The sequence below is a fragment of the Notechis scutatus genome, chromosome Z (genome assembly GCF_049901735.1).
Source record: "Notechis scutatus isolate UNSWTSFEM ecotype Mainland chromosome Z, rNotScu1.2, whole genome shotgun sequence".
In the NCBI taxonomy this organism is placed as follows: Eukaryota; Metazoa; Chordata; class Lepidosauria; order Squamata; family Elapidae; genus Notechis; species Notechis scutatus.
In genome coordinates, this window is record NC_142025.1 from 2,242,113 (window position 1) to 2,269,855 (window position 27,743).

At 44.8% G+C, this 27,743-nt stretch overlaps 1 protein-coding gene across 1 annotated transcript in view; it reads left to right on the forward strand.

The window, feature by feature from the left end:
• ALS2CL (ALS2 C-terminal like) overlaps positions 1 to 25,579 on the forward strand; it is a 51,797-nt gene extending 26,218 nt beyond the window's left edge. Inside the window, 21 exon segments of the mRNA XM_087947214.1 lie at positions 812 to 931; positions 2,094 to 2,161; positions 2,870 to 2,936; positions 4,695 to 4,891; positions 4,980 to 5,045; positions 5,939 to 6,037; positions 6,741 to 6,902; positions 7,527 to 7,638; positions 7,788 to 7,865; positions 9,759 to 9,886; positions 11,358 to 11,531; positions 14,785 to 14,875; positions 16,081 to 16,238; positions 17,558 to 17,620; positions 18,430 to 18,603; positions 19,532 to 19,574; positions 19,773 to 19,834; positions 21,349 to 21,498; positions 21,969 to 22,062; positions 22,763 to 24,315; positions 24,379 to 25,579. Coding sequence (XP_087803340.1) covers positions 812 to 931; positions 2,094 to 2,161; positions 2,870 to 2,936; positions 4,695 to 4,891; positions 4,980 to 5,045; positions 5,939 to 6,037; positions 6,741 to 6,902; positions 7,527 to 7,638; positions 7,788 to 7,865; positions 9,759 to 9,886; positions 11,358 to 11,531; positions 14,785 to 14,875; positions 16,081 to 16,238; positions 17,558 to 17,620; positions 18,430 to 18,603; positions 19,532 to 19,574; positions 19,773 to 19,834; positions 21,349 to 21,498; positions 21,969 to 22,062; positions 22,763 to 22,819 — 2,163 coding nt within the window. The 3' untranslated portion in view covers positions 22,820 to 24,315; positions 24,379 to 25,579.
• Positions 25,580 to 27,743: the final 2,164 nt, after the last annotated feature.

Sequence of the window (27,743 nt, forward strand, 5' to 3'; positions counted from 1 at the left end):
AGAAAGATAGATTACAAAATTTAGGTACAGATAATCCTGAAGTTACATCCACAATTAAGCCCAATATTTATGTTCCTAAGTCAAACATTTCCTAAGTGGGTGTGCCGCAATTTACGACTTTTCTTGCCACCGTTGTTAAGTGAATCACTGCAGTGGATAAGTTAGTAATCCTGCTCGTTCAGCGAATCTGGCTCCTCCATTGCTTGTCAGAAGGTAGCTAAAGGGATTATGTGTCCTCCAGGACGCTTGTGACGGTCATAAATACAAACCTATTGCCAAGCCTCTGAATTTTGGTCACGCAACCACAGGGACGTTACAGTGGTCGTAAGTGTGATAATACCATTGCAATTTTGAATGGTCACTAAATGAACTGTTATGTCGAGGGTCTGCTTGTGCAGGTAGTCCTCAACTTAACAACCACAACTGAGTTCAGAATTTCCAATGCTAAATAAGTCGGTTGATAAGTGAATTTTGTCCCGTTGAACTTGCTTCCCAGGACGTTAGTGAATCCCCACAGCTGTTAAGTAAAGCCACACAGTCATTAAGTGAATCTGGATTCTCCCGCTGTTTGTCAGAAGGTCGCAAAGGGAAATGGCAGGACCCCGGGAGACTGCAACCGCCATGAATACGAGTCGGTTGCCAAGCCTCTGAATTTTGATCATGTAACCCAAAAAGGCGAGGCTGCGATTGTCCTGAGTGTGAAAAAAAGGGGTTTTTTCAGTGCCCTTGTAACTTTGAACAGTTTGTAAATCAAAGACTGCCATCTCTCTCTCTCTCTCTCTCTCTCTCTCTCTCTCCCTCCCTCTCGTAGGACGTCCTTTGCACCCCCGAGAGGCGGCTGCTGGAGGACAGCGAAAACCTCCCCATCTTCGCCAGCTCCATCCGCACGGATCGCATCCTCCTCTTTAACGACGCCCTGGTCCTCGTGCAGGTGTGACAGCGAGATAGATGTTGAGTGCTGTGTGGGCTTGTGACGTGCAGCGTTGCCTTCCCTGTGACCGCAGACGCCGGCATTCCGGGATTTACTTACTGAGATTTTATCCCGCTTTTGTTATTCTTTATCGATAACTCAAGGCAGGGAACTTACCTTCCTCCTCCTATTTTCGCCCCAACAACCTTGTGAGGTGGGCTAAGTTGAGAGAGAGAGGGGGAGGGAGGGACTAACTTTAGTGTCAAGACAGAACTAGAACTCACCATCTCCTGGCAATTGGGCCAAAGTCACCCCCGGGCGTTTTTAGCACTAGCAATAGCACTTAGACTTATACACCGCTTCACAGTGCTTTACAGCCCTCTCTTTACAGCGGTTTTACAGTGTCAGCCTATTTGCCCCCAATAATCTGGGTCCTCATCTGACCCACCTGGGAAGGACAGAAGGCTGAGTCAAGCTGGTGAGAATCACACTCTTGGCAGTGGGCAGAGTTAGCCTGCAATATTGCATTCTAACAGGAAGGGAAGGAAGGAAGGAAGGAAGGAAGGAAGGAAGGAAGGAAGGAAGGAAGGAAGGAAGGAAAATAGCAATAGTACATCGACTTATATATCGCTTTATAGTGCTTTTACAGCCCTCTCTAAGTGGTTGACAGTCAGCCTCTTGCCCCCAACAATCTGGGTCCTCATTTGACCCACCTCGGAAGGACAGAAGGCTGAGTCAACCTTGAGCCCAGTGGGATTCGAACTACCAAACTGTAGGCAGCCAGCAGTCAGCAAAAGTAGCTTGCAGTACTGCCCTCTAACCACTGCGCCACCAGGGCTCGTGCCTAGAACTCCCCGTCTCCTGGCAATTGGCTCAGCTGTCTTTCGTGTCTAAAGTGGAACTAGAACTCACCACCTCCCCACTTCCTAGTCTGGGACTCGTTTTAATTCCGTGCTACCTACTTTCGAGATCAGAAGAGGGGTTTACGCCCTGAGGCCATCCAGCCTGTCCTCCTGAGCCTTAAGAATCCCAGCGGTCAGGAGATGATTCTGTGCCTTGTGTGCTGGCAAAGAGCAGCAGAGATACAGATAACGTCCGTGTGTTTTGTTTTTGTTTTTAATTCATGGTTTTGAGGCTGTCTTTCTCTTTTTCCTTTGTTTTTAAATTCTCTCGAATTTCCCAGGGGAACAACCTCCACACTTTTGATCTTAAGCTTCTGTGGCTTGAGGCAGCTCCCAGCGGAAACGGAAAGTGAGTCAAACTAATTCAGTGGCTTATATAGAGCAGAGAGGAAGCATTTATCTCGTTCCTCATTTGTTGCCTGGGAAAAATTTAGTATCTTTCAAATTCAGCCCTTGACTTACTTATTATTTGTTTGGTGACCATACAACAGCCTGAAAAAGGAAATTTAGGACCAGTCCTCGCACACACAACTTAAAATCACAATTGAGCCTAACATTTCTGTTGCCAAATGAAACAATTAAGTGAGTTTAGCCCCATTTTACAACTTTTCTTGGAATCCCTGCAGCCGTTAAGTGAGTCACAAAGTCGTTAACCGAATCTGGCTTTCCCCTTTGACTCTGCTTGTCGGAAGGTCACAAAAGGGGATCAAGGGAGCCCGGGATATTGCAACCGACATAAATCTGAGTCGGTTGTCAAGCATCCGAATTTTGATCTTGTGACCCTGTGGATGCTTCAATGGTCGTAAGTGTGAAAATCGTTCCAAGGTCACTTGTTTCAGTGCCATTGTAATTTTGAATGCTCACTAAGCAAATGATTATAAGTCGAGGACTTTGTGTACTTGGGAGGAAAAAGGCAGGTGGATGAATTGATAAGAATTCAATGATAAGAAAACTTTCCTAGATCCAGATGTTTCCTTCCGGTGACACAGTTAGAAAAAAGTGAAATTATTTTTAATGTAGAAGGTCAATAATTTGTATTTATTTTATTTTTTGGCAGTCATGCTTTATATGTTGTGACTCCAGAAGATAGTTTCTTCCTGTTGGCCAAAGGACTAGAAGCCCGGGTAAGTGGTATACGGTCTTGGGTGGTGGACATGAAATACAGGTAGTCCTCGGGTTACGACCGTTCATTTACTGACCATTCAACGTTACAATGTCACTGAAAAAAGTGACTTTTTCACAGTTATGACCGTTGCAGCATCCCTGTGTTCACGTGATCAAAATTCAAATGTTGGCAACTGACACATATTTATGATGGTCGCAGTGTTCCTGGGGTCATGTGATCCCTTTTGCGACCTTCTGACCATTTTTCACACTTACGACTCATATTTATGGCGGTCGCAGTGTCCCTGGGGTCACGTGATCCCCTTTGGCGACTGTCTGTCGAGCAAAGTTAATGGGGAAGCCGGATTTGCTCAACAACCGAGTTACTAACTCAACAATTGTGGCAACATAGGTCGTAAAATGGGGCAAAATTCACTTAACAGCTGTCTCACTTAGCAACAGAAATTTGTATGATGACCCCCTGTATGAGGGAACAACTACACATGTCCTCTTTTCATATGTTTTGCAAAGTGTCAGGGTAGGATCCAGTAAATAAAAGGGATTTGACTCCATCAAAAAGGGGATCACATGTGACCCCGGGACAGGGCAACCGTCATAACTATGAGTCAGTTGCCAAGCCACTGAATTTCACATGGGGTGGGGGGCTGTAATGGTCATTAAGTGTGAAAAACTTAACAGTAAGAAGTCACGGTGCCTTTGTAACTTTGAATGGTCTCTAAACAAATGGTCGTAAGTTGAGGACTGCCTGACAAGAGTAAATTACCCACTCTTGGGGGAATTAGCTGCAATTTTACATCTCTAGGGAAACCGTGAAGATGTGTGGATTGTCTTTCTTTCTCTTACTCTTTCTCTTTCTCTCACTCTCTCTGTGTCTTTCTGTGTCTTTCTCTTTTTTATTTTCTCTCTTTCCTTCTTTGATGTTTTTTTCTTTCTCTCACTTTCTTTCTTTCTCTCACATTCTTTCTTTCACTCTCTTTTTCTCTCTTTTTCTTTCTTTCTCTCTTATTCTTTCTGTCTTTCTTTTCTCTTTTACTTTCTCTCTCTTTCTCTCTTTCCTTCCTTCTCTGATGCTTTTTCTTTTTCTCACTTTCTTTCTCTTTCTCCTCTCATTCACCCTTTCTTTCACTATCTCTTTCTTTCTCTTTTACTTTCTCTCTCTTTCTCTCTCACACTTTTTCTCTCTTTCTATGTCTTTCTTTCTTCTCTCTTACTTTCTCTCTTTCCTTCTTTCTCTGATGCTTTTTTCTTTTTCTCGCTTTCTTTCTCTCTTTCTTTCTTTCTTTCTCTGATGCTTTTTTCTTTCTCTCACTTTCTCTTTCTCCTCTTTCACTCACTCTTTCTTTCACTCTCTCTCTCTCTCTCTTTCTTTCTTTCTCACTTTCTCTCTTGCACTCTTTCTCTATGTCTTTCTTTCTCTTCTCTCTTACTTTCTCTCTCTCTTTCTTCTTTCTCTGATACTTTTTCTTTCTTTCTCTTTCTTTCTCTCTTTTCTCTCTCACTCTTTCTTTCTCTCTCTCTCTTTCTTTCTCTGCCTCTTTCTCTTTTCTCTCTCTTTGTTTTTCTTTCTTCTTTCTTTCTTTTCTCTTCTCCCTCTTCCTCTCTGTCCCTTTTCTCCCTCCTTCTTTCTTTCTTTCTTTCTTTCTTTCTTTCTTTCTTTCTTTCTTTCTTTCTTTCTTTCTTTCTTTCTTTCTTTCTTTCTTCTTTCTTTCTTTCTTTCTTTCTTTCTTTCCCCACCCATCTCCTATCCCCCTCTCCAGGCGGTGTGGCAATGGAAGATCCAGCGGGCGGTGGGCCACGCCTTGATGGACAAGAGAGACCTCCCCATGTGGGGTGACGGGGGCAAAGGCTTTGCCCCCCCGCCCTGCCGCGTCGCTACCTTCGCATTCAGGGCCGAAGGGCGGCTCAAGAGCGCCACCTACGAGGGGGAGTGGTGCCTGGGGAAACCCCACGGAAAGTAAGTCCCTTCCTGGGGCCGGGAGGCCAGGTCTTAAAGTGGCCCAGATTCAATTTAATTGCTTTTTATTGGTCTCTTCTCTTCGCAGAGGGAAGCTGGTGTGGCCCAATGGGCAGAACTTTGCAGGAGATTTCAAGGAAGGCCTGGAAAATGGGTGAGGGGCTTTACCTGGTGAATTGCAGGCTGGCAGGAGGGCTGTCTTGAGTGGCAGGCTGCTTGGTGCCTCTCACGCTTATTGCACAATGCCCAGATTTGTCTGTTGAAGTAGATCCACGCCTGAAGTCCGCTTGACCTTGTGATTGTTTGGCAACTAAGCAAGGTTGGACCAAATTGGATAGGAGACCACCAGGAAACCCCGGATTAAAGAAAGAATTCTGTAGGAGGTTAAAAAAAAAAAGATAAATCCCTTTACTGCCTCTGGACAGTGCCAGGAAAAACTGCACTGATGTTTGTATCAGAATTGATTTAGTCTGCAAATCTGTTGTTGTTTTTTGCAAATCTTGCACGCCTACATACTTACGACCATCTGTTTAATGAGCACTCAAAGTTACGACAGTGCTGAAGAAAGTGACTGCCAACCAGCCCTCTCATTTGTGATCGTTGCAACATTTCCCGATGGTAACAGGATCAGAATTCTGACCCTTGGCAGTTGATTCACATTTACGACGGTTGCTGTGTGCTAAGGTCACGTGATTTCCCCTTTCGCAACCTTCTGAAAACTGAAGTCAGTGGGGAAGCCAGATGCTACTGACTTAAAACTACAGTGATTCATTTCACAACTGTGGCAAGAAAAGTCGTAAAATGGGGCAAAACTCACTTAACAACTGTCTGTCTTGGCAAGGGAAATTTTGGGCTCAGTTGTGGTCGTAAGTCAAAGTCTGCCTCTCCTGGATGAGATGGAGCATTGAAGATGTTTTAATTGGGTGCTTCTACGAAGCGGGTTGGACTGGATGATCTTAAGGGTCAATATCAGAATAGCGAGATTTGCTGACTAGAATTAAATCAACCTCACCGTTTCTGTCTAACGTCTTTTCTTCCGGATTTCAGGTTCGGGATCTCTTTGATCCCTCAAGGATCCAATGACCACTACAACTGCTACAAATGCCACTGGCGGAAGGGTCAGATGGACGGCTACGGTATCTGTGAGTAAGTTCGAAAGATAACCTGGGATTTGTTTGGGATGAGCCACTGGTAGAAAGAATCCTGGATATTCTACACCTCCCAGTTATAGAATACAGGGAGTCCTCGGTTTACAACACTTTGTTTAGTGACCGTTCGAAGTTACAACGGCACTGAAAAAGGGACTTAGGACCAGTTTTCCACATTTATGACCATTGCAGAATATAATTAAATCAAGATTTTCTACCTCTCTTCATAAACTGGGTAGCACTTTCATTGAATGAGGGGGATAAGGGAAGATACCTTGACTTACAACCATTTGTTGAGCAGCTGTTCAGTTAAAACAGCGCTTTAAAAAATGACTCAAGAACCAGTCCTCGCACTTATGACCATCATAGCATCCTCACTTGGATATTCAGCACCCGGTTTGTATTTATGACGGTTGCAGCATCCCAGGGTCATGTGATCACCATTTGCAACCTTCCCAGGTTGGCGTCTGACAAACAAAGTCAATGGATTCACTTAATGACCACATGACTCACTTAACAACTGCAGTGATTTGCTTAAGAATTGGGGCAAAAATGGTGCAAAATTGGGTGCGACTCACTTAGCAGCCACTTTGCAACACGTTCTGGTGCCAGTTGTCATCATAAGTCGAGGACTATCTGTATAGATAAAAATCTAAAATCCCCATTGAAGAGGTCTTTGTTAAAGTTGGCTTATTTTTCAGGTACGGCAATGAGATGGTCTACAAAGGTTATTTTAAGGACAACATGCGCGAAGGTTTTGGCATCCTGGATAGCCCTCCGAGTACCGGTCATCCCTTTAGATACACAGGACACTGGACGAAGGACAAGAGAGCGGGTTATGGTGTCTTGGATGACAAGGAGAGGTAAGACCCTTGCGTTTCGTGAGTAAGTAAAAGGTAAGGTCCTTGGTGCTCTGTGAGCTTGGTTGTTTCCATATAGATGTTTCATGACTCAACTAGGTAACATCATCAGTGATAGAAGGAGGTGGGGTTTGTGGAGAGGAGGAGGGGGGAGGAGGAGGAGGAGGAGCACTGTGAGGCTCTTGGTGTTCTCTGAGCCTGGTTGTTGCAGCGCGGACCAGCCATCAACAGACACATAGAGATCAACCACATTTACACACCATTCAAAATGTTTTGGATTGTCACTCCCATAAACGATTACTTTTCTTTGGCCATGTTGGTTTGAGATGAAGGAATTTGTTAATGAAACTGTCTGGAGGAATCGGGTTGATCTAGCAGAGGTAAACTGATGTTCACTGACATTCCATGACCCCACTAGATAACATCATCAGTGCTTGTAAGGGTGTGGGGTTTTGGTGCCTGGATATAGACTAACGGATCACCCTGTCAGTGTTGGTAGTCAACAACAGCCTAAGCAAGGAATTACCAAGGACACTCAAGGCTGAATGCAATGTTAATTTAACTTTTGCTTTCGCTTTCATTTCACTTTCACTTTCACTTTCTTATTTGTGGTTTGCTGGATTTCAGGGGTGAGAGATACATCGGGATGTGGGAAAACGATCAGAGGCACGGACCAGGGATTGTGGTGTTGCAGTCAGGAGTCTGCTTCCAAAGGACCTTCCACCTGGATAAAATGGTGGTAAGGGAGTCTTTGAACCTGCTATGGGATCTTTAAAAAAGAAAGAAAGAAAGAAAGAACTATAAAAACTAATATTTATTTATTGGTTTGATTTTCAATCCCACCTTCAACCAACAACGCCTTTCTCTTTTTCTCTCCTCACCTGGAAGGGATCCGGAGTTCTCCTTCTGGAGGATGATTTGGTCTATGAGGGAAATTTCACAAACGACTTCAAGTTTGTTGGCAAGGCAAGTATTAATATGGGGAACCCGTAGAATCGAGGTCTGGAGTCTGGAAGATTCAGGCTGTGGCTTAAAATGCTTCTCAGAAAACATCAGGGTTGATAAATCCCTGGACAAGAGTCTGCCAAGAAATCCCAGGTCTGTAGATTAATACTGTATAGTTTATTTATAGATAGAGAGATAGGTGATAGATATTTAGATAGATAGATAGATAGATAGATAGATAGATAGATAGATAGATAGATAGATAGATAGATAGATAGATATAAATAAAGATAGATGATAGACAGATATGCATAAAGATAGATGATGGATAGATGGATAGATAGATAGTTAGATAGATACAGGTAGATGATAGGTAGGTAGGCAGGTAAATAAATGGATGGATGGAGCTAGCTAGATGGCTAGCTAAATATAGATGATAGATAAAGAGAGATGGTAGATAGATAGATAGATAGATAGATAGATAGATAGATAGATAGAAAGATATTGATAAATAAAGATAGTTGATAGATAGACAGATAAATGGATGGATGGATGGCAGTGGTGGGATTCGCATTTTTTTACTACCGGTTCTGCGGGCATGGCTTGGTGGGTGTGGCAGGGGAAGGATACTGTAAAATCTCCAGTCAGAGGTGGGATTTGCCGTTTCTCCAAACTACTCACGATGTCCACTACCGGTTCTCCAGAACTGGTCAGAACCTGCTGAAGACCCACCTCTGATGGACAGACGGACGGATGGATGGATTTTCTTCATTGCTGCCAAGAAATTTGTATGGATGTGGGAAATATGGAATAGAACAGAATAACAGTGTTGGAAGGGTCCCGGGAGGTCTTATAGTCCAACCCACTGCTCTGGCAAGAGACCTATGTACAATTTCAGACAACTGATTGTCCAATTTCTTCTTAAAAACTTCCAGTGTTCCAAGTTCTGTAGGCAAGTTGTTCCACTGATTAACTGTTCTCACTGTTGTGATTGCTGATTATTAATAATGAATACTTATTAGTATTAATTAACCAACATTATAATGTTTAATAATTAATAAACTAAGCACTAGTAAGGTACAATAGTTGAAATGAGAATAAACTAATAACTAGTACATTCATACTTACCAGATGTGTTAGTGATACTGGATGTTTTTAATTCCTTTCCCAGTTGCTAAATATTTCACAAGGATTCCTCAAATTATGACCGTTTGTTTAAGAACAGCTTGCAGTTATGATGGTGCTGAACAAAGGAATTTATAAAACATCCTTGAAGTTATGACTGTCACAGCTTTGGAAACTGGTTGAGGTTTATGGTAGAATGCTATGAAAATTTAAGGCTGAATTTGTTTAAGAATTCTGCTGTAAAATGGTTGAAATATGGGTCCAATCATCTGATGACTCACTTAATGACTGCATCACTTAGTGACCAAAATTTCAGTCCCAATCATGGACTTATAACCAAAAATTGAGTTGCAAACTTCCATTGCTAAGCAAGAGAGTTATTGCCCCATGTTACGACCATTCTTGCCACTGCCGATAAGCGAATCACTGCAGTTGTTAAGTTAGTAACATGGTTATTAAGTGAATCGCATGGAAATCACATGACCCCAGGGACGCTGCAACTGTCGTAAATACAAGTCCATTGCCAAGCATCTGAACTTTGATCAGGTGACTATAGGGAATGCCGTAGCGGTTGTAAGCATGAAACGTAGTCGTTAAGTCAATTTTTTTCAATAAAGATATGGTCACTAAATGAATAAGTTGAGGACTCCCTGTACTGATATAAGTTTTCTGTGTGCGTCTGTCTGTTTTTAATCATATTTAATATTGTTAGTGACACGGGATCATGTATTTGGAAGAGCAGCTGTAAGAATGCAAGAAATAAACAAACCATCATATAATCCTACGTAGGGAAAACTGACATTTCCAAACGGCTTCGTTCTGGAGGAAACCTTCACCAACAAATCTATAGAAGGATTACAGGTTCCAGGAGCGATGATCCCTTCTGGCGATCAACAATCTTTCGCCAAATCTGCTATGTAAGTGCATGGTTTGTTGAGATTGTGAGGCTCCCACTCTTGGAGAGAAGCTTCTAGAAACTCCATTCTTGTCCTCCAGAATGTTTGGCTAGCAGAGACCTTACTGTGTTTCCTTGCTGATGGACCATTTGAATAATCCCACCAGAAACGGGTCTCCGAATGATCGAATTCAACGTTTCTCAACCTCCGCACGTTGAAAACGGGAGGACTTCAACTCCCAGAATTCCCTAAACTTGCACGCTGTTTGGAGAATTCTGGGGCTTGAAGTCCACAAGTGTTCAACATGATGAAGTGTTGGGTTAGAACAGGGGTGTCCAACTCTCATTTCATCCAGTTTGAAAGGGGGCTGCATCAGGGTTGTGTTTGACCTCATGGGGTCAGTGTAGGCGTGGCCAGGGTGAGCATGGCCAACTTATGTCGGGGGCACCTGTGGTGGCCAGGTGCTAAGGCAGGACTCCATCTCATAATCTTCCTTCCTTCCTTCCATCCTTCCCTCCCTCCCTCCCCTTCCTTCCTTTTCTTCTTTTCCCCCTCCTTCTTCATTTTCCTTTCTTCTTCCTTCCCCTCTTCCCCTATTTTTCTTTCCTTGCCCTCTTCCCATCTTCCCTTCTTTTTCTTTTTTGTTTTCTCTTTCCCCTTCTCCTTTCCTGTCCCTTCTCGCACGTTCAAATGCAAAAGGGGAAACGTTTCTCCTTTTTTGGTTTTGCTTTTAGTTTGTTCGGAAAACGGAGTTCCGTTTTCGCTGGCAGAGGCACTGTGGGCTGGTCCTTTGCTATTTGCAAGGTAGCCCCGCGGGGCCAGATCTAAGCACACTCTTATTTATGGCAAAATCCATGTTTCAATGTTCCCATGTGGCTTTTTGGGGTCACCCTTTTGTGGAACAGCCTTAGTCAACTTTGAAGAGTTTGACTTCTTGTGGGAAAATATGGAGTTTATATCGGCAGTCCTCGACTTATGACCATGATTGAGCCCATACCTCCTGTTGCTAAACAAGACAGTTGTTAAGCAAGTTTTGCCCCAGCCTTTCTTGCCACAGTTTTTAAGTGAATCACTGCAGCTGTTGAGTTAGCCACGCAGTCATTAAGCAAATCTGGGCTTCCCCATTGACTTCGCTCATCAGAAGGTCACAAAAGGGGATTATGTGACCCGCCCCACCCCCCGGGACACTGGGGCTGTCATAAATATGAGTCAGTTGACAAATGTTTGAATTTTGATCACGTTACCATGGGGATACCTGCAACGGTCGTAAGGGTGAAAAATGCCTTTGTAACTTTGAACGGTCGCTAAATGAACTGCTGTAAGTCGAGGACTGCCCGTAAGGTCAATATGAACAGATCTACATTGGCAGGGCTGATAGCTGTGAATTAATGCCCGTCGCGTTAGATGCACACTGATGTCCATTCGCACGTGATTTGAGAACCATCGAGGTGGGGATGTTGTACGTGTGAATCGTTATGTTTTTCTCGTCCAGCCAGTTGGGTCAGGAAGACTTCCCGGTGGAGAAGCGATGGGAAAACCTCTACGACCAGTTTCTGGCATTCATCCATGCAGGAGGTCAAGCGGACACTGAAGAATCGTTCATGGGGTTTCACGTCCAGACGAGTCGCGAACTGCGCAAATCTCAGGAGAATCTCTTCTGCGATGGGTAAATGGCCGTCGCTTTGCGAGAAAGCGTCGCTGTTTCTGAGCAGCAGGATCGGGGCCTCGGGGTTAGATCTTGACTACTGCCAGTTGATCTGCCTGGGGCTGCCCTTGGAAATGATCTGGAAGCTTTGTTTGGTCCAACAAGCAGTGGTTTTGTGCAAATCTAGATTGGTGCACCTCTCTTGCGGAGTTGCGTTGTGCTTCCAGGTTCAATTCCAGGTGCTGGTTGTCACCTTCAAGGCCCTACCTGGGTCGAGAGCAGGTTATTTAAAGCAGTGATCCCCAACCTTTTTGACGCCGCGACCCGGTACCGGCATCAGCTGGGCGCCGCGCCCGGTCCGGCATCAACTGGGCGCCGCCATCTTTTTGACGAAAAAGTGCTTTGGTGACCTCACCGAAGCACTTTTTCACAAAAAGATGAGCGGCGCCTAGCGCCTTCGGTGAGCTTTTCGGGTAGAAATGGCTTTCTACCCGGAAAAGCTCACCGAGCATGGCGCCGCCATCTTTTTGATGAAAAAGTGCTTCCGGTGAGCTTTCACCCGAAAAGCTCACCGGAAGCACTTTTTACCAAAAAGATGGCGGCGCCCAGCAACCAGTGGCCCGGTAAGAATTGTTCCGCGGACCGGTACCGGTCCGCGGACCGGCGGTTGGGGACCCCTGATTTAAAGGATCCAGTCACATCTACCCGACCCACCAAAGCAGAGAGGCAGGAGATGTTATAGGTCTTTTCCAGGGGTGGGATTCTACCGGTTTGGATCGGTTCGACCGAACTGGATGTTAAAGTTAACATCCAGCTCGCCAAATCGGTATTTCAACCGACTGGCTGACCCCTCCCCACCCCTCCCCTCCCAGGAGTCTCCAGGCAGTCCCTTTTTGATGCAGGTAAGTGCAGGATCCGGGTGGGAGTAAAACGGGCCTTCCGGAAGTCTGGAAACGGGTCTGTTTCCAGCTTCCGGTGGGCCTTCAGAGCTCTGGGAAGGCCGTTTTCGCCCTCCTAGAAGCCCTGGGGAAGCCTTGGGAAGCCGGAAACAGGAAGTTCCAGTAGGCCACGCCCACTATGGCCACACCCATTCAGCAACCGGGCAGCAAATCAGTCGCTGGGATTTTTTAAAAATAATTTGTTATTTATTTATTTTGAGAACAAACATTGACAAATACAAACATTAAACATCAAATAAAACCATCTTTCCATTGTACAGTGTGTTGGTTGGTACATACCTCTTGTGCACAATTATCAACAATCCTTCCCTTCTAAATTTAGATTAAAATCCATATTATATAGCTCAACTATGCACACTATATTACTTAGACTATAATTATACGTTCATTCTTTTCGAGCAAATCTCAACTTTTACGAAACCTAGTTCATAATATCATTCATTTCATTATAAAGTTATATTATATCATTACATTATCTTATCTCTACTATTGTATTATATTATTACAATATATTTTATTTACCTATTTTCTTATCTAGCCATTGGTAAAATAAATCCCATATTTTATAACATTCTTTATCTTCTTGCTCTCCAATTTCTAATGTCGATTTATTCATTTCTGCACATTCCATTATCTTCTTAATCACCTCCTCTTCTATCGGATTTTTTTTTTCCACTATTCCAGTTTTTAGCAAATACAATTCTATGGTTGCTGGGATTTCTGAATCCCACCCCTGGTCTTCTCTCTTAAAGAGATGGGACCCAGAAGAAGGGCCTTCTCTGTGTTGGCTCCTTCCCTGTTATTTGAAGGACCATCCTTTCCACCCAACACACCAGAGTAGAGAGGCAGGAGATGCTATGGGCCCCATCGTTGAAGGAGGTCCATCTGGTGGGACCAGGGAGAAGGGCCTTTTCCACGGGGGCTCCCATCCCTGCAGAGCTAGGATTGGCCCCCACTTTGGGGCTTTTTCTGGTGCTGCCAACGGAGAAGGGAGACCTCAGGGTGATACGGAGCCCATCAAGTGCTTGATTTGATTGTGGTCACTTAAGAAGGTGGCTGTTTTTCAGTCTCTGTATTGTGGTTTTATCTTTATCAGGTACCCAGTTTTGGCCATGAGTGGTTTGGACAGCCATCTAAATTTTTTGCAATGCCGGTAGTTCTCGACTTACGACCACAATTGGGCCCCAAACCTTTGTTGCTAAGTGAGACTTTTTAAAGAGAGCTGTGCCTGTTTTGAGACCTTCCTTGCCACCGTTGTTCAGTGAATCACAGCAGTTGTTAAGTGAGTTACACGGGTTGTTAAGTGAATCTGGCTTCCCCTGCTTGTCAGAAGGACGGGACACTGCAAACGTCATAAATACGAGTCACGTGACCGTGAGGATAGTGCCACTGTCATTAAGTATACCAACTCAGCTGGGCAATGAATTTGATGCTTCAACCTGGCATATAAATATTCAAAATCAGGTTGGCATCTTCAGTGGTAAGGAAGGGGATTTGATCTGGAGGGGTTTTAACTTTGGTGTGTGGAATATGCCGGTGGTCCTCGACTTACGGCCATTCATTTTTGACAGTTGTAGCATCCCAGTGTCAGGTGATCCTCAGTTATGACCTTTTCAGCTAGCATCCAACACACAAAGCGAAGGGAGAAGCCGGCAGGGAAGTTTGCAAGTCACAATCACGTGATGTCCCATCTATCGGCCATGGTGATTCACTTAATGACTGTGATATGAAAGGCTACAAAACCACATAGGATTGCATGATAATTCACTTAACGACCTCTCTGCTTATTGATAAGTTTTTCGATCCCTTATGTGGTTGTAATTCAAGGACTACCTGTATTTTTCCCTAGGGTGTTCATCCTTGACTTAGGACCACAACTGAACCCAACACTTATGCCGCTAAGCAAGACAGTTCTTAAGTTAAATTTTGCCCCGTTTTACAACCTTTCTCTCTGCAGTTGTTAAGTGAATTGCTGCAGTCCTTAAGTTAGTCACACGGTTGTTAAGTGAATCCGGCTTCCGTGTTGACTTTGCTCATCGGGAGGTCTCAAAAGGGGATCACGTGACCCCCCCCCCCCGGGATACTGCGACCGTCATAAATAGGAGCCAGTTGCCAAGCGCCTGAATTTTGATCACAATGGTCGTAAGTGTGAGAAACGGCCCTAAAGTCCCATTTTCCCAGTGCCGTTCTAACTTTGAACTATCACTAAATGGATAGGTCGTAACTCAAGGTCCACCTGTAATGTCAGAGGAACCGCGAGGCTTCTGAACCGGAGCGGTAGATGGTTTTTGCTCACCTCGGTCTCTCTCCTCTAGCGGAAACAAGGAAGCGTCCGAGAAAACGGACTTTCTCGAAGAACTAATAAAGCACCAGGAACCGGAAGCTCAGCCGAGTTATTTGCAACAGGTGAGGCGTACCGCAGGTAAGCGTCGAACAGAATAACGGAGCTGGAAGGGACCTTGAAGGTCATCTAGTCCAGCCCCCTGCTCGGGCAGAAGACCCTACGCCTATGCCAGACAAGTGGCTGTCCGGGTTCTTCTTAAAAACCTCCCAGGGATGGAGCGCCCACCACATTCTGGTGGCAAGGAGTTCCCCTGGTTAATGGTTCTCCCTTGTCAGAAAGTTTCTCCCTAATTCCAGGTTGCTTCTCTCCCGGATTGGTTCCCCCTCTGTTGTTTCTGCTTTGTATTTCTGTGAAGAGCTTTCAATTTTTGCAGGTCTTAAAAACGCCTTCCCTATATAGGTAGTCCTCGACTTACAACAGTTCATTTAGCGACCACTCAAAGTTACAACGGCACTGAAAAAAAGTGACTTAGGATCATTTTTCACACTTGTGACTGTTGCAGCATCCCTGATTTGCATTTATGACAGTTTCAGAGTCCTGGGGGTGTCATGTGATCCCCTTTTGTGACCTTCTGACAAGCAAAGTCAATGGGGAAGCGAGACTCACTTAACAACCGGGTTACTAACTTAACAACTGTAATGATTTGTTTAACAACTGTAGCAAGAAAGGTCACAAAATCGGGCAAAATTCAATATATAACTGTCTGGCTTAACAACATAAATTTTGAGCTCAGTTGTGGCCATAAGTCGAGGACTACCGATATTGAACAGTAGGGAGGCAGGAGATACTGGTAGTCCTTGACTTATGACCACAATTGGGCCCAAAATTCCTGTTGTTAAGTGAGACATTTGTTAAGTGGGTTTTGCCCCATTTTACCACCTTCCTTGCCTCTGTTGTTAAGCAAATCACGGTTGTTAAATGAGTAACACGGTTGTTAAGTGAATCTGGTTTCCCTATTGACTTAGCTTGTCTGAAGGTTGCAAAAGGATATATCACGTGACCCCGCTGGGACATTGTGACCGTCATAAATACGAATCAGTTCCCGAGTGTCTGAATTTTGATCTTGTGCCTACAGGGATGCTGCAATGGTCATAAGTATGAAAAATGGTCGTAAGTCACTTTTTCCCATGCCTTTGTCACTCAAAAGGTCACTAAACGAACCATTATAAATTGGGGACTCCCTGTAATCCCTATCTAGCTCGCTACCCTCTGTCCAAATTTGAAACCCACCTTGATTTTAATATAATTTATTTTCTTGATTTCCCAGGCTCTGGAGTCCTCATTGCACCCTTTAGGGAAATTGCTGAAAACCCTGATTTTGGTGTTTCAGTCCACTTATTCTGGCATCGGGACTAACAAGCATCTCTTGAGAATGGCCCAAGAAGAGGTCAAAGACTACGCCAAGAAAATATGGGAATTTTACCAGTAAGTATGGCTTGTGTGTTGCACAATTCCTGGAAAATTTCCCTCTTTAAGCAGCTGCAAATAAATTTAATTTTTACTTCGGGCCAACTTTGGCATTTTTTATTTGCCTTTTGCCTGGATTTTGCTTCTAAAACTTTCCTTTATTTGTAAGAGACCCTAGATGGGGAAATATCATTGTTTTAACCGTAGAGGTAGTGCTTGAAATTACAACGGCACTAAAAAAAGTTACTTATGACCCATTTTCACACTTTTGACCATTTCAGCATCCCGAGTGTTGAAAACTCAGGTGCTTGGTAACCGACTCATATTTACGACGGTCACAGTGTTCCCAGGGTCATGTGATCCCCTTTTGCGACCTTCTGACCAGCCAAGTCAATGAGGAAGCAAGATTCACTTAATGACCGTATTGCTAACTCAACAATTGCAATGATTCGGTTATCAACTATGGCAAGAAAGTTCGTAAAATGGGGGCAAAACACTGAACCAACGTCTCATTTAGCAACGTAAATGTTTGGGCTCAATCGTGGTTGTAAGTTGAGGACTGCCTGTATAACAGAATAAGAGTTGGGGGAGAACCTTGGAGGTCATCTAGTCCAACGCCTTGCTCGGTTTCCCTTATAACTACAGGTGGGAGCCCCAAGTCTTTAACTTAATCCTAGTTTAGGACAAGTTCAAATTTCTGAGTTTTTTAAATTTTTGAGTGCCTGCTAATGATCTTTTTAAAATTTCTTAATTTTCTGGCCTTGAATTTTTACCTTTCTGAGTTTCAATTTAAATTTCTAATGAGCTCTTTTAAGTAGTTTAATTTTCCATTTTCTGAATTTAAAATGGAAGTTTCTGACTTTAAATTTCTAGGTGTTTTCTAATGGTTCCTTTTAAATTTCTTAATTTTCTGTGTTTCTTTTTTGAGTTTAAATTGCAAGTTTCTGTGTTTGAATTTTAAATTTCTGGGTGTGTTCTAATGGTTTCTTTTACATTTTTTAATTTTCCAGGTTTAAATTTTCAGTTCCCACGTTTAAATTTTAAATTTTCCATGTCTTTCTCATGTTCCCTTTTAACTTTCTTAATTTTCAAGTATACTTTCCATGTTTAAATTTTAAAATTTCTACAACTTTCTAATTATCTCTTTTAAAATTCCTAATTTTCCAAGTGTCTTTTCTGAGTTTAAAATTAAAATTTCCTAACACCCTCTAATAACCTCTTTTAAATTCCCCAATTTTTAAAGTGTCTTTTCTGAGCTTAAATTTTAAGTTTCTAAGTTTGAATTTTAAATTTCCTATTGCCTTCTCATGATCTCTTTTAAATTTCTTCTCTTGTAGAAGCTTGTTGCAACTTGCTTTGAAGGTCAAAGGCTTCAATTCTCCCAAAAACACAGAAAAAAGGTACTGATATAGAACTCGGTTAAGCCCTTGATTGTTCTAATCATGATTAGTTACCCAAGCCACACTCCATTGGTGCCATAACCCGTGCTATACAAATTCACATATTCAAATGCTAAAAGTCGAGGTTCATTTCTGGACACGTAGAAGTTTTGTTCCCCATTAAAAATGACTGAAATCTAATATTTTTGTGATTTTAGCCTTCCAGATTCAATGAGCTGCTTGTTTCTTTTGACTCATAGGTAGTCCTCGACTTATGACCACAACTGAGCCTAACATTTCCATTGCTAAGCAAGACATTTATGGAGTTTTGCCCCATTTTACGACCTTCCTTGCCAGAGTTGTTAAATGAATTACTGCAGTTGTTAAGTTAGTCACACGGTTGTTAAGTGAAATCTGGCTTCTCCATTGACTTTGCGTGTCAGATGGTTGTTAAAAGGGGATCAGGGACACGGCGGCCATCATAAATACGAGTCAACTGCCAAGTGTCTGAATTTATATCATTTTACCATGGTTGTAAGTGTGAAAAACGGTCACAAGTGGTGCAACTTGGAACGGCCACTAAATGAACCATTGTAAGTCGAGGACTATCTGTAGATCTCACCTTCCCTCTGGGAGATCAAGGTGGCGTATCTAACGTTTCCCACTCTTGTGGTTTTTCTTTCTCTTTACAACAACCCTATAAGGTGGGCCTGGTCCGAGGAACTCAACGGAGTAATCCGCTGAGTTTTCATAGATGAGGTTGGATTTGAACCTGGACCTCGGTGGCAAGGGAGGGGAATGAGGGGATTTGTTGCTCTCCCTCGGATTAGGTACGTGGACGGAGGCTTCATCGTCCTGCCTCTCATCCTCCCCTATTTCTACCCGGATCTCCTGATGCTCTACATGGTGGCCCACGAGAAGCAGGACGAGGTTTACAGCCAGGGAATCGTCAGCCTCAGTTGTTTCTCGGACACGGCCCTCCTGGAATACCTGGGCGTGCAGAAGTGAGTAGGGGGGGGGTCTCAGAAGCCCCTCCCTCCCTCCTTTCTTCCCTGTCTCCTTCCCTCGTTCCTCTCTCTTCCTCTCCTACCTCTGACTTCTTACCTTTCTCTCGTCTCCCTCCCTTTCTCCATCTCTCCCTCCCTCCTTTCTTTTAGTCTTTCTTCCTTCTTCCTGCCCTCCCTTCTCTCTCCTTTTTCCCTTCCTTCCTTCCCTCCCTCCCTCCTTCTCTTTTTCCTCCATCTAACCCTTTTCTCCCTCCCTCCCTCCCTCTCCTTTCCTTCCTCCGTCTCTGTTTCCTCCCTCCCACTCTCCAATCCTTCCCCCATCCTCCCTCCCTCCCTCTCTTCTTTCCTTCCTCCCTGTCTCCATTTCCTCTCTCCCACTCCCCTTTCTTCCATCCATCCTCTCTCCCTCTCTCTCTCTCGCTCCCTTCTTCTTTCCTGCCTCTAACCGCTTTCCTCTCTCCCTCCCTCTCTTCTTTCCTTCCTCCCTGCCTCTGTTTCTTCTCTCCCATTCTCCTTTCTTCCATCCACCCTCTCTCCCTCTCTCTCTCGCTCCCTTCTTCTTTCCTCCCTCTAACGCTTTCCTCTCCCCCTCCCTTCCTCCTTACTGCCTCCGTTTCATCCTTCTCTTCTTTCCTCCCTCCCTCTCCATCTCTTCTCTCCCATTCTCCTTTCTTCCATCCATCCTCCCTCCCTCCCACCGTCTCTCCTCTTCTTTCCTCCCTCTAACGCTTTCCTCCCTCCCTCCCTCCCTCCCTCCTCCTTCCTCTCTTCTTCCTCCCTGTCTCCCTTTCCTCCCTCCCTCCTCCCCTGAAACTTCTTCCAGATTTCCTTGGGGAGCAGGTGCTGCTCCCCAACTGCCATCCGATTTTTCTCCTCTTCCCTCTCTCCGAAAACGCCTCTCACCCGCTGGTCCTTCTCCTTGCAGAGACTTCTGGCCTGTGAAAGACCTCGCCCTCGCCAGGGACCAAGTAAGTTCTCGCCCGGTCCAGACCCACCACACGCTTCCCCTTGCCTGCAACGTCCGGAGATGCCGCATCTTCGCATGAGAGCGAAAGACCCCTGTTCCGATGTAGGGTATTTCGGATACCCCAAAACCTTAGATTGGGGGTGTCCTCAAATGCCCCCAGGTTTGCTAACTAACCTCTTGTGGTGTTGTTCCTTTGAAGAGGCAGTCGCTGGTGAAGGACCACTGCTTTCTCTCGGCCACCGAATGTCTGCAGAAGCTGATGTAAGTGCCAACAAAAGTTCTCCTATCTTAGCTTCATAATAACAGGGAGTCCTCGACTTACGACCGCAGTTGAGCTCAACGTCCGTGGAGAGTCTCAGTCATCCAGGTCACGGTGGTCCCAAAGGTTCTTTTTTTTTCAAGAGTCAACTGGACTTCCGGGTTCTGTAAAGACGTTTCGCTTCTCGTCCAAGGAGCTTCTTCAGCTCTGACTGGACGGTGGGGGAATGGAAGGATTCGTACTCCTTGCAGGCAGCTGGTCATTTGCATCCTTTTAGAGGGTCGCTGGAGCCACTCGGAGGTTTATCTGTGTCCTCAGGGTCACCTGAGTGGTGCAAATGGCTCTGGAGCCTTCTTGGAATGGGTCATACAATTGTGCTTTCTGAAGGATGTTCGGCAGTCCTTTACCATCTCCGCACCGTGTTTCCCCCCCAAAATAAGCCCTAATGCAGGGGTGTCAAACCCAAGGTCCCATGAGGCCGTCCTGGAAAATGTAAGGGGCCGGCCTGCGTTGCTTCGGCCCGATCTACTCGATGCGAAGAGGAAACCTTGGGCCGGCAGTTTGAGGAGCGGCATCAAACTGGCCACACCCACCCAGTCAGCCGCACCCAGTGGTGGCGTCAAGATGGCCACGCCCACCCAGTCAGCCGCACCCAGTGGTGGCGTCAAGATGGCCACGCCCACCCAGTCAGCCGCACCCAGTGGTGGCGTCAAGATAGCCACGCCCACCCAGTCAGCCGCACCCAGTGGTGGCGTCAAGATGGCCACGCCACCAGTCAGCCGCACCCAGTGGTGGCGTCAAGATGGCCACGCCCACCCAGTCAGCCGCACCCAGTGGTGGCGTCAAGATGGCCACACCCACCCAGTTGGCCACACACCCACCCAGTCCACCACATCTACCCGACCCCCTGAAGTCAACCACAGCCGTGACGCAGCCCTCAATGAAATTGAGTTTGACACTCCTGCACTAATACGCCTTTTGGAGGGGAAAAAAATAAAATAAAATAAGACCAGGTCTTATTTTGGGGGAAACATGGTACCTGTGTATATTTTTATTATTTTGTCTGTGCGTTTTTTTTTTTTTTTTTTGGTCAATAAATAAAATAAAATATATAAAAATCAGGATTTACTAGTCCTCTTCCTCAACTGGGGGTGGCTCTCTCATTGAATGAGGAGGATACAAGTAGTCCTTGATTTGTTTAGTGGCCGTTCAAAGAATGCAAATGGCCATAAATGCAGGCTGGTTGCTGCTCCCCCCAAACAAACGCAATCGTGTGATCAGTGGGGCAGCTGTTTGAATCCGGGTCTCAAAATACTTTTGGGCGACTTTTTATCGCTTTGAATGGTCATTAATAAACGGCCAGTTTATGGTCAACGAGATGCACCTTTTTTGAGGAATCGTTCTCAAACGTTTCTCCCATGTGCCCCTGGTGGCAGCTTTGGGGTCCCCCAGGATTATTATAAAATGGGGAGGGGGGGTCTTGTGTTTCTGTTCACCCCTTGTTCCTCCCTTGCAGCGCTACCCTGGACCCCCAGGAGAAGCTGGAGATCCTCCAGAAGACGTACGAGGAGATTGAGGGAACGATAAACCAACTATTGGGGAAGGAGTGCAACCTACCCATGGACGACTTACTGCCTCTGCTGACCTACGTGGTCACGCGGGCAAGGTGAGGAGACCCTTCTGTGAACGGCAAGAGGGGGAGAGGGGGGATGCACACTCAACGGGCAGCAACCAAGCTCAGAGAGCAACAGGGACCCCACGGTCCTCCCCTCCTCCTCCTCTTCTTCCTCTTGTCCCTTCTCCTCCTCCTCTTTTTCCTGTCCTCCTCTTCTCCTCTTTCTCCTTTCTGCAAACCCTACTCCCTTCTAGCACTGGTGATGTTACCTAGTTGGGTCATGAAACATCTACAAGGAAACCACCCAGGTCAGAGAGCACCAGGGACCCCACAGTCCTCCTCCTCCTCCTCCTCCTCCTCCTCCTCCTCTGTGCAAACTTCAACCCCACTCATAGGCTTCCACAGAGTACGATCAAGATTGGGTGGTCAAACCACTTAACTCTTGGGATGCCGCTCTGCAGACACCCAACTTGACTGTTACCCGCCTTCCTGCCCTGACGTAAGATGTTCCTCTCTTGTAGCATTCAACATCTAGGAGCAGAAGTTCACTTGATCAGAGATTTGATGGATCCCACAAATGGTGGAAAGCATGACTTCCTCTTGACAGCACTGGAGGTTAGGATGGAGGGAGGAAAGAAATAACAAAAGGACAAAAGGAGGAGAAAGAAAAAGGAGGGAGGGAGGGAGGGAGGTGGAAGAAAGCAAGAAGGGGAAGGGAGGGAGGAAGAGGAAAGGAAGGGAGGGAGGGGGAAGAAGGCAGGAGGGAGGGAGGAAGGGGAAAGGAAGGAAGAGAGGAAGGGAGAGAGGGAAGAAGTTAGGGAGGAAGGGAGGGAGGGAGAAAGGAAGGAGGAGGACAGAAGAAGGGAAGGAACGGAATGGGAGAGGAGGGAGAATGGAAGAAGAGAAAGAAACAAAGAAAGAAAAAGAAAGAAGGAGGGAGGGAGGGAGGGAGGAAGGAAGGAAGGATCCTTCCCTTGGATTTGCAATGGCATATTTCTTCATCTACAGCTGAGCTGGACTTATAAATCTTTTTATAAATCAATTAAAAGTTTCTTAATTGGTATAAAGCTAGATTGAGTTTGCAGCCTTTTAAACTCAGCTTGTAGTATTTTCCAAAAAAAAAAAAGAAAAAGATAAAATTTTAGCAGTTGTCAAAATTCAAATTTTTCCTGATGTTGTGTCCGTTGCTGGAGGTTTTTCCCCCTCAACATTCATGGGGTGTTGGAAGAGGGAAGCTCTTGAGCTTGAGGGGAGGAGCAGAATAAATGCAAGGTTTTTTTTAGTTTTTAACACAACTTTATTTCTTGTCTTTTAGTCCTGCTACCAGCTTATCCAGGAGATAAGGCTACCTCGAGCGGCGGGCGACTCCTGAAAGACTACGCAACCCATCATCAACAGCCAATAGCAGTTGGAGAATTTATTCTGATCATGCCCAGGAACTGGACTGGACATAGTTGCTGCTATAGTTTTATTTTTTTAAATTAATATGTCTTTCCTATGGGAAGTGTGTTCATTCTTTTAGATGAGCTGTCAATTTGTTTGAAATTGAACCAATGACCGGAGCTCGTTTTGAGATTGACAGAAAAAAAAGAGATGGGGTAAGGCTACAGGTAGTCCTTGACTTACAACAGTGACCATTCAAAGTTACAAACAGTGGTGAAAAAGTGACCTATGGCCATTTTTCACACTTGCGACTGTCGGGAGAAATATCCATCTGGCTCGGTTCCAAGCTGGGAGAAAGACACTGGAAACCTGGAGGTTAATCGGAAAGATGGCTTATTGAAGCAGAACCACATGGGTTCTGGATAGCTGACTACATGGAGTTGAGAGCGGGGTGTTAAATCTTCTTTCGGGCGTTGTACTTGAGCTTCCTGTTCCTTTGCAAGAACCTGTCTTCTGTTGGCTGTTGTCAGATTCCCATGGGGTCATGTTAGGGTCATGTTTGTCTGAGCTGAGATTGGTTGAAGTTTGGACTGCTGATGCAATGTGTCAGAGCGTTTGTAGCGTGGCTGCTATTGTGAGACAACCCGGGAGCAAAACACAGCACACACAGGCTTAGACATTGAACAGTGGTTTATATACAACAGTTATTTACAGAAATATACGTGGTAGGCAAAAATACCTTACAAGCAATCTTTTTTCTTAACTCTGCACGGAGACCTCTGCAATGAATACGGGACACAAGGAGAGGACGTGCCCTCTAACGGCTGCCTCTTATATAAATACCTCTTAAAGGGATAGAACCCATTCCCAGTCTTAAAGGGAAATACCCATGCTATGCTGATTCATTCTTATTGCATCAGCTTCACTGCTGGTCGGCTTTTAAATCACAAGACCTTAACACAATGTCCCCAGGTGATTTTGTAAGGCAGTGAGCCCTGCTGCTAGATAATCCTATTGTGTCCTGGAGGGTCCTGTCTTAATCCCATCACCCTGGGGGCCGAAGGTCTTTTGTTGTGTAGATAGGCTGGCCCAGTCTTTCTCAACGTGCCCCAAATATCTGCCCCCAAATATCTGCCGTGGGGAAGGAGATTGATTCTGCTTTCCATCTTTTAAGAACATGTTTCTCCATTCTTCCTTTAGGGAAATATAATATTCTGCCTTTTTAATACTTCAAACAATATTTCATTCACCCACGAGAGGGGTGGGTGCTAACTTTCGACAGCAGCAGCACCCCCATGGTCACGTGATCAAAATTCAGACACTCAGCTACTGTCTCATATTTATGACAGTTGCAGTGTCCTGTGGGGGGGACGGACCCGTTTTGCGACTTTTTGACAAGCAGTTGATGGGGAAGCCAGATTCACTTAACGACCGTGGTATTAACAGCTGCCCTTATTGAAATAAAAATTCAATGAATAAATAGAAGTAAATATGTTCAGTAAATAAACCCTTATTCACTGAAATAAAAATTCAATGAATAAATAGAAGTAAATATGTTCAGTAAATAAACTTGGTAGATAAATGTAATAAATAAATAAATAAATAAACTTAGTAAATAAACTAACTTGATAAATTAGTAAATTCAATAAATAAATTTGGAAAATAATTACGTTTAGTAAATTTAATAAATATAATTTTTTTAAAAATCAATTATATTGCCTGACCATGGAACTGTTTCTAAAAATAATCTAGTTGCCAAACACTTGCAATTCAGTCAGATGACCTCAGGAAGTTCCATCAGAACAGTCATTAAGTGAGGCCTTTTGTAAGGAGATTCAATAGAATACAGGTAGTCCTTGACTTGTGACCACAACTGAGCCCAAAATTTCTTTTATGTCAGAAATTTGTTAAGTGAGTTTTGCCCCATTTTACAACCTTTCTCGCCACAGTTGTTAGTCCCCGTTGTTAAGTGAATCTGGTGCCCTCCCCAATTGACTTTTCTAATCAGAAGGTCGCAAAAGGGAACATGTGACCCCAGGACTCTGCAACCGTCGTAACTGTGAAAAAGTCATGTCACTTTTTTCAGTGCTGTTGTTAACTTTGGTCACTAAATGAACGGTTGTAAGTCGAGGACTACCCGTGTAGTGTTTTTTCCGTGTTCTTCGCACTTCTACTTTCTGCTAACATCTCGTGGATGCATTTTTGCTGATCAAGCTGCAAAATCCCATCCTTTTTAACAGCTTCACCATTTCTCTTGAGAGCTGCAGTCCATTGAGGGCAGAAATCTCATTTTTATCCGTCCTATTTGAACACTCCTTGCTGCTTCCACCGATTAAAACAGAAGGAACAGGATCCTACGGATGGAGGAATTAAGGATCTCAAGATGATCCACCAGAAGGAAGGGGGAAAACACTTAAATTATGAAGTTGCAAAGGGATATGCGATTTTCTACAACTGCTGGCATTTCTTACTGAATGCTAAATTGTTTTGGGGTTTGTTTGTTTTTTTAATTTTTACAACAGGATTAGTTTTGGGGAACAGAGAAATTTAATGTGACAAGCATTTAGCTTGTTTTCCTCCGCGGCCAACTTCTCTCAAGTACCAGGTAGATTATTTCCCAGCCATTAGAAATGCAACTCTATTTTTAAATCTAATTCACTCCAGAAGAAATTCTGGTCTTTTGTAGAATTATTGACTGAGTTTTATATTTAAAAAACAAAAATTAATAAAGTACTTAACGTCTCCTCAATCCTTGTTTATGCAATATGTCAGATAAAGGTGATAACTACAAAAAGACCTGCTGTATAAGAGACATCTTATTCTGGGGGCATTTTTGCACTGTGGGAACAAAAGGAGAGGAAAAACGGAAAGAGAAGGGGAGGGAGGAACGACTGAGTGTGAGGAAAAAGGAAAGGAAGGAAGGAAAAGAGGGAGGGAGAAACTGAGTGTAAGAAAAAAAGAGAAAGGAAGAAAAACGGAGGGATTGACTGAGAAAAGAACGAGAGTAAGAAGGAAGGAAGGAGGAAAGAAAGGAGAAAGATGGAGGGAGAGAGGAAAGAAGGAAGGACAAGGGACGGAGGAAAGGGAAGAGGGAGGAACTGAGTGTAATTAAAAAGAATAAAAGGAGGAAGGAGGAAAGGAAGAATGAAGGAAGGAGAGACAGGAAGAAAAGGAAGGAGGAAGACAGGAAAGAGGAAGGAAGGAAGGAAAACAGGAAGTAGGGAGGAAAAGTGGAATTGAGTGCAAGAAAAAGAATGAAAAGTGTAAGAGCAAAGGAAGAAGGGAACAGAAAGAGAAAGAAGTAAGGAGGGGGGGAAGGAAAAATGGGACAGAAGGAAGGCAATTCCAGGAGATGAAGTCCACCCATCTTACAGTCGCCAAGGCTGAGTAACCACGGTTTACACACAAACTTTTCACCCTGCAGCATTTTCAGCCGCAGCTCAAGAGCGACCGATTGAAAAGACCAGAGAAAACAAGGATGTTTAATTCATTTATTATCTCTTTTTTTCTTTCAATGTGCAATTTTATCAAGATCTCCAGATGCTCTGGGCAAAAACTTGTGTGTGTGTGTGGGGTGGGGGGTGGGGGAGAGGTTGGGGTCCACTTTAAAGCAGGCTCCCGCCAGGAAAGGTAGAAGTGGACATTGAATGGGCTACAGCTAAGAGGAAGACCAGGCCCCAGGCAGTCCCTGTTCAGAAGGAAGCCCCTCTAGGGTTGGGGTGCTTCCTACAGACACCCCCAAAGGGGGTGTCAACATCCTAGGAGTAGCTTTTGAGCCCTTACGGCCTATGGACTAGTTAGGCTTAGCCGTAGCGCCTAAGCTCGTGTCTCGTAACTATGCTTAAAGTGTGGGGTCCTGGGTGGGTTTTCTCGCAGACGTTTCATGACCCAACTAGGTAACGTCATCAGGGCTATACGGGGAGGGGGAAGATTGTGGTGGAGAAGAGGAGGAAAAGGAAGTGGAGGTGGTGGACAGTAGAGTCCTTGGTGCTGTTTTTGAGTTTGCTTGCTTGCTTTCTTGCACGTGTTTCATGACCCAACTGCGGGGGGGTCTTTGGTGTTCTCTGAGCCTGGGGGATTTCTTGCAGATGTTTCATGACAGTCCCCCTCTTCCTCCTCCTCCTCTCCACACACCCCTCTCCCTTCCAGCACTGATGATGTTACCCAATTTGTTCATGAAACATCCGGGTCAAAACAAGCAAAGCTTAGAGAACACCAACAATTCCAGTCCTCCTCCTCCTCCTCCCCTCCTTCCGGACATGCAATTCCTTCCAGCCCTGATGATGTTACCTAGTTGGGTCACGAAAGGTCTGCAAGAAAACCGGCCAGCTCGGAGGGCACCGAGGACACCATGGATCATTCCTAAAATGTACATTAAATTTTGTGCTGTCTTTTTTTTTTTTTTTTTCAAAGGAAGGGACACACCCTTCCTCCAAGCAACTGTTGCGGGTTAACACACGGAGAGTTCAGTCTGTTTCCCCTGTTTGAAGGACCACCTCCTCCAATCTCCAAGTGGCCTCCTTTCCTCTCCCCTATCCCTGGCTTGAGCAGCCTCCATGTTCGCTCATCACATCTGATCCAGGAGGAAGAGAGAACGTCCGGCCTCTGGAGGAAAAGGTCCTTTGTCGCTCCAGATCGAGCCTTTGTTCCTCGGGGGGTTGGACTAGAAGACCTCCAAGGCCCCTTGGTTCGATTCTATGTTTCTTTGTCCTCCTGGTTTCTTGAATTCGCCAGGGGTTTCAGGAAATCTCAGTTTTAAGAAAAACAAAAGAGGAAAAAAACAAAAAACACGACAACAACCCTGGCTGATTCCGAAAGCGTCTTGAACTCAGAAGCAGAAAGGCAAGGCGGGAAGCAGCCCTTGAAGCTGAGGAAACAAGCATGGCTTATAGTAGGAAAAGTGGGCCAGGCTT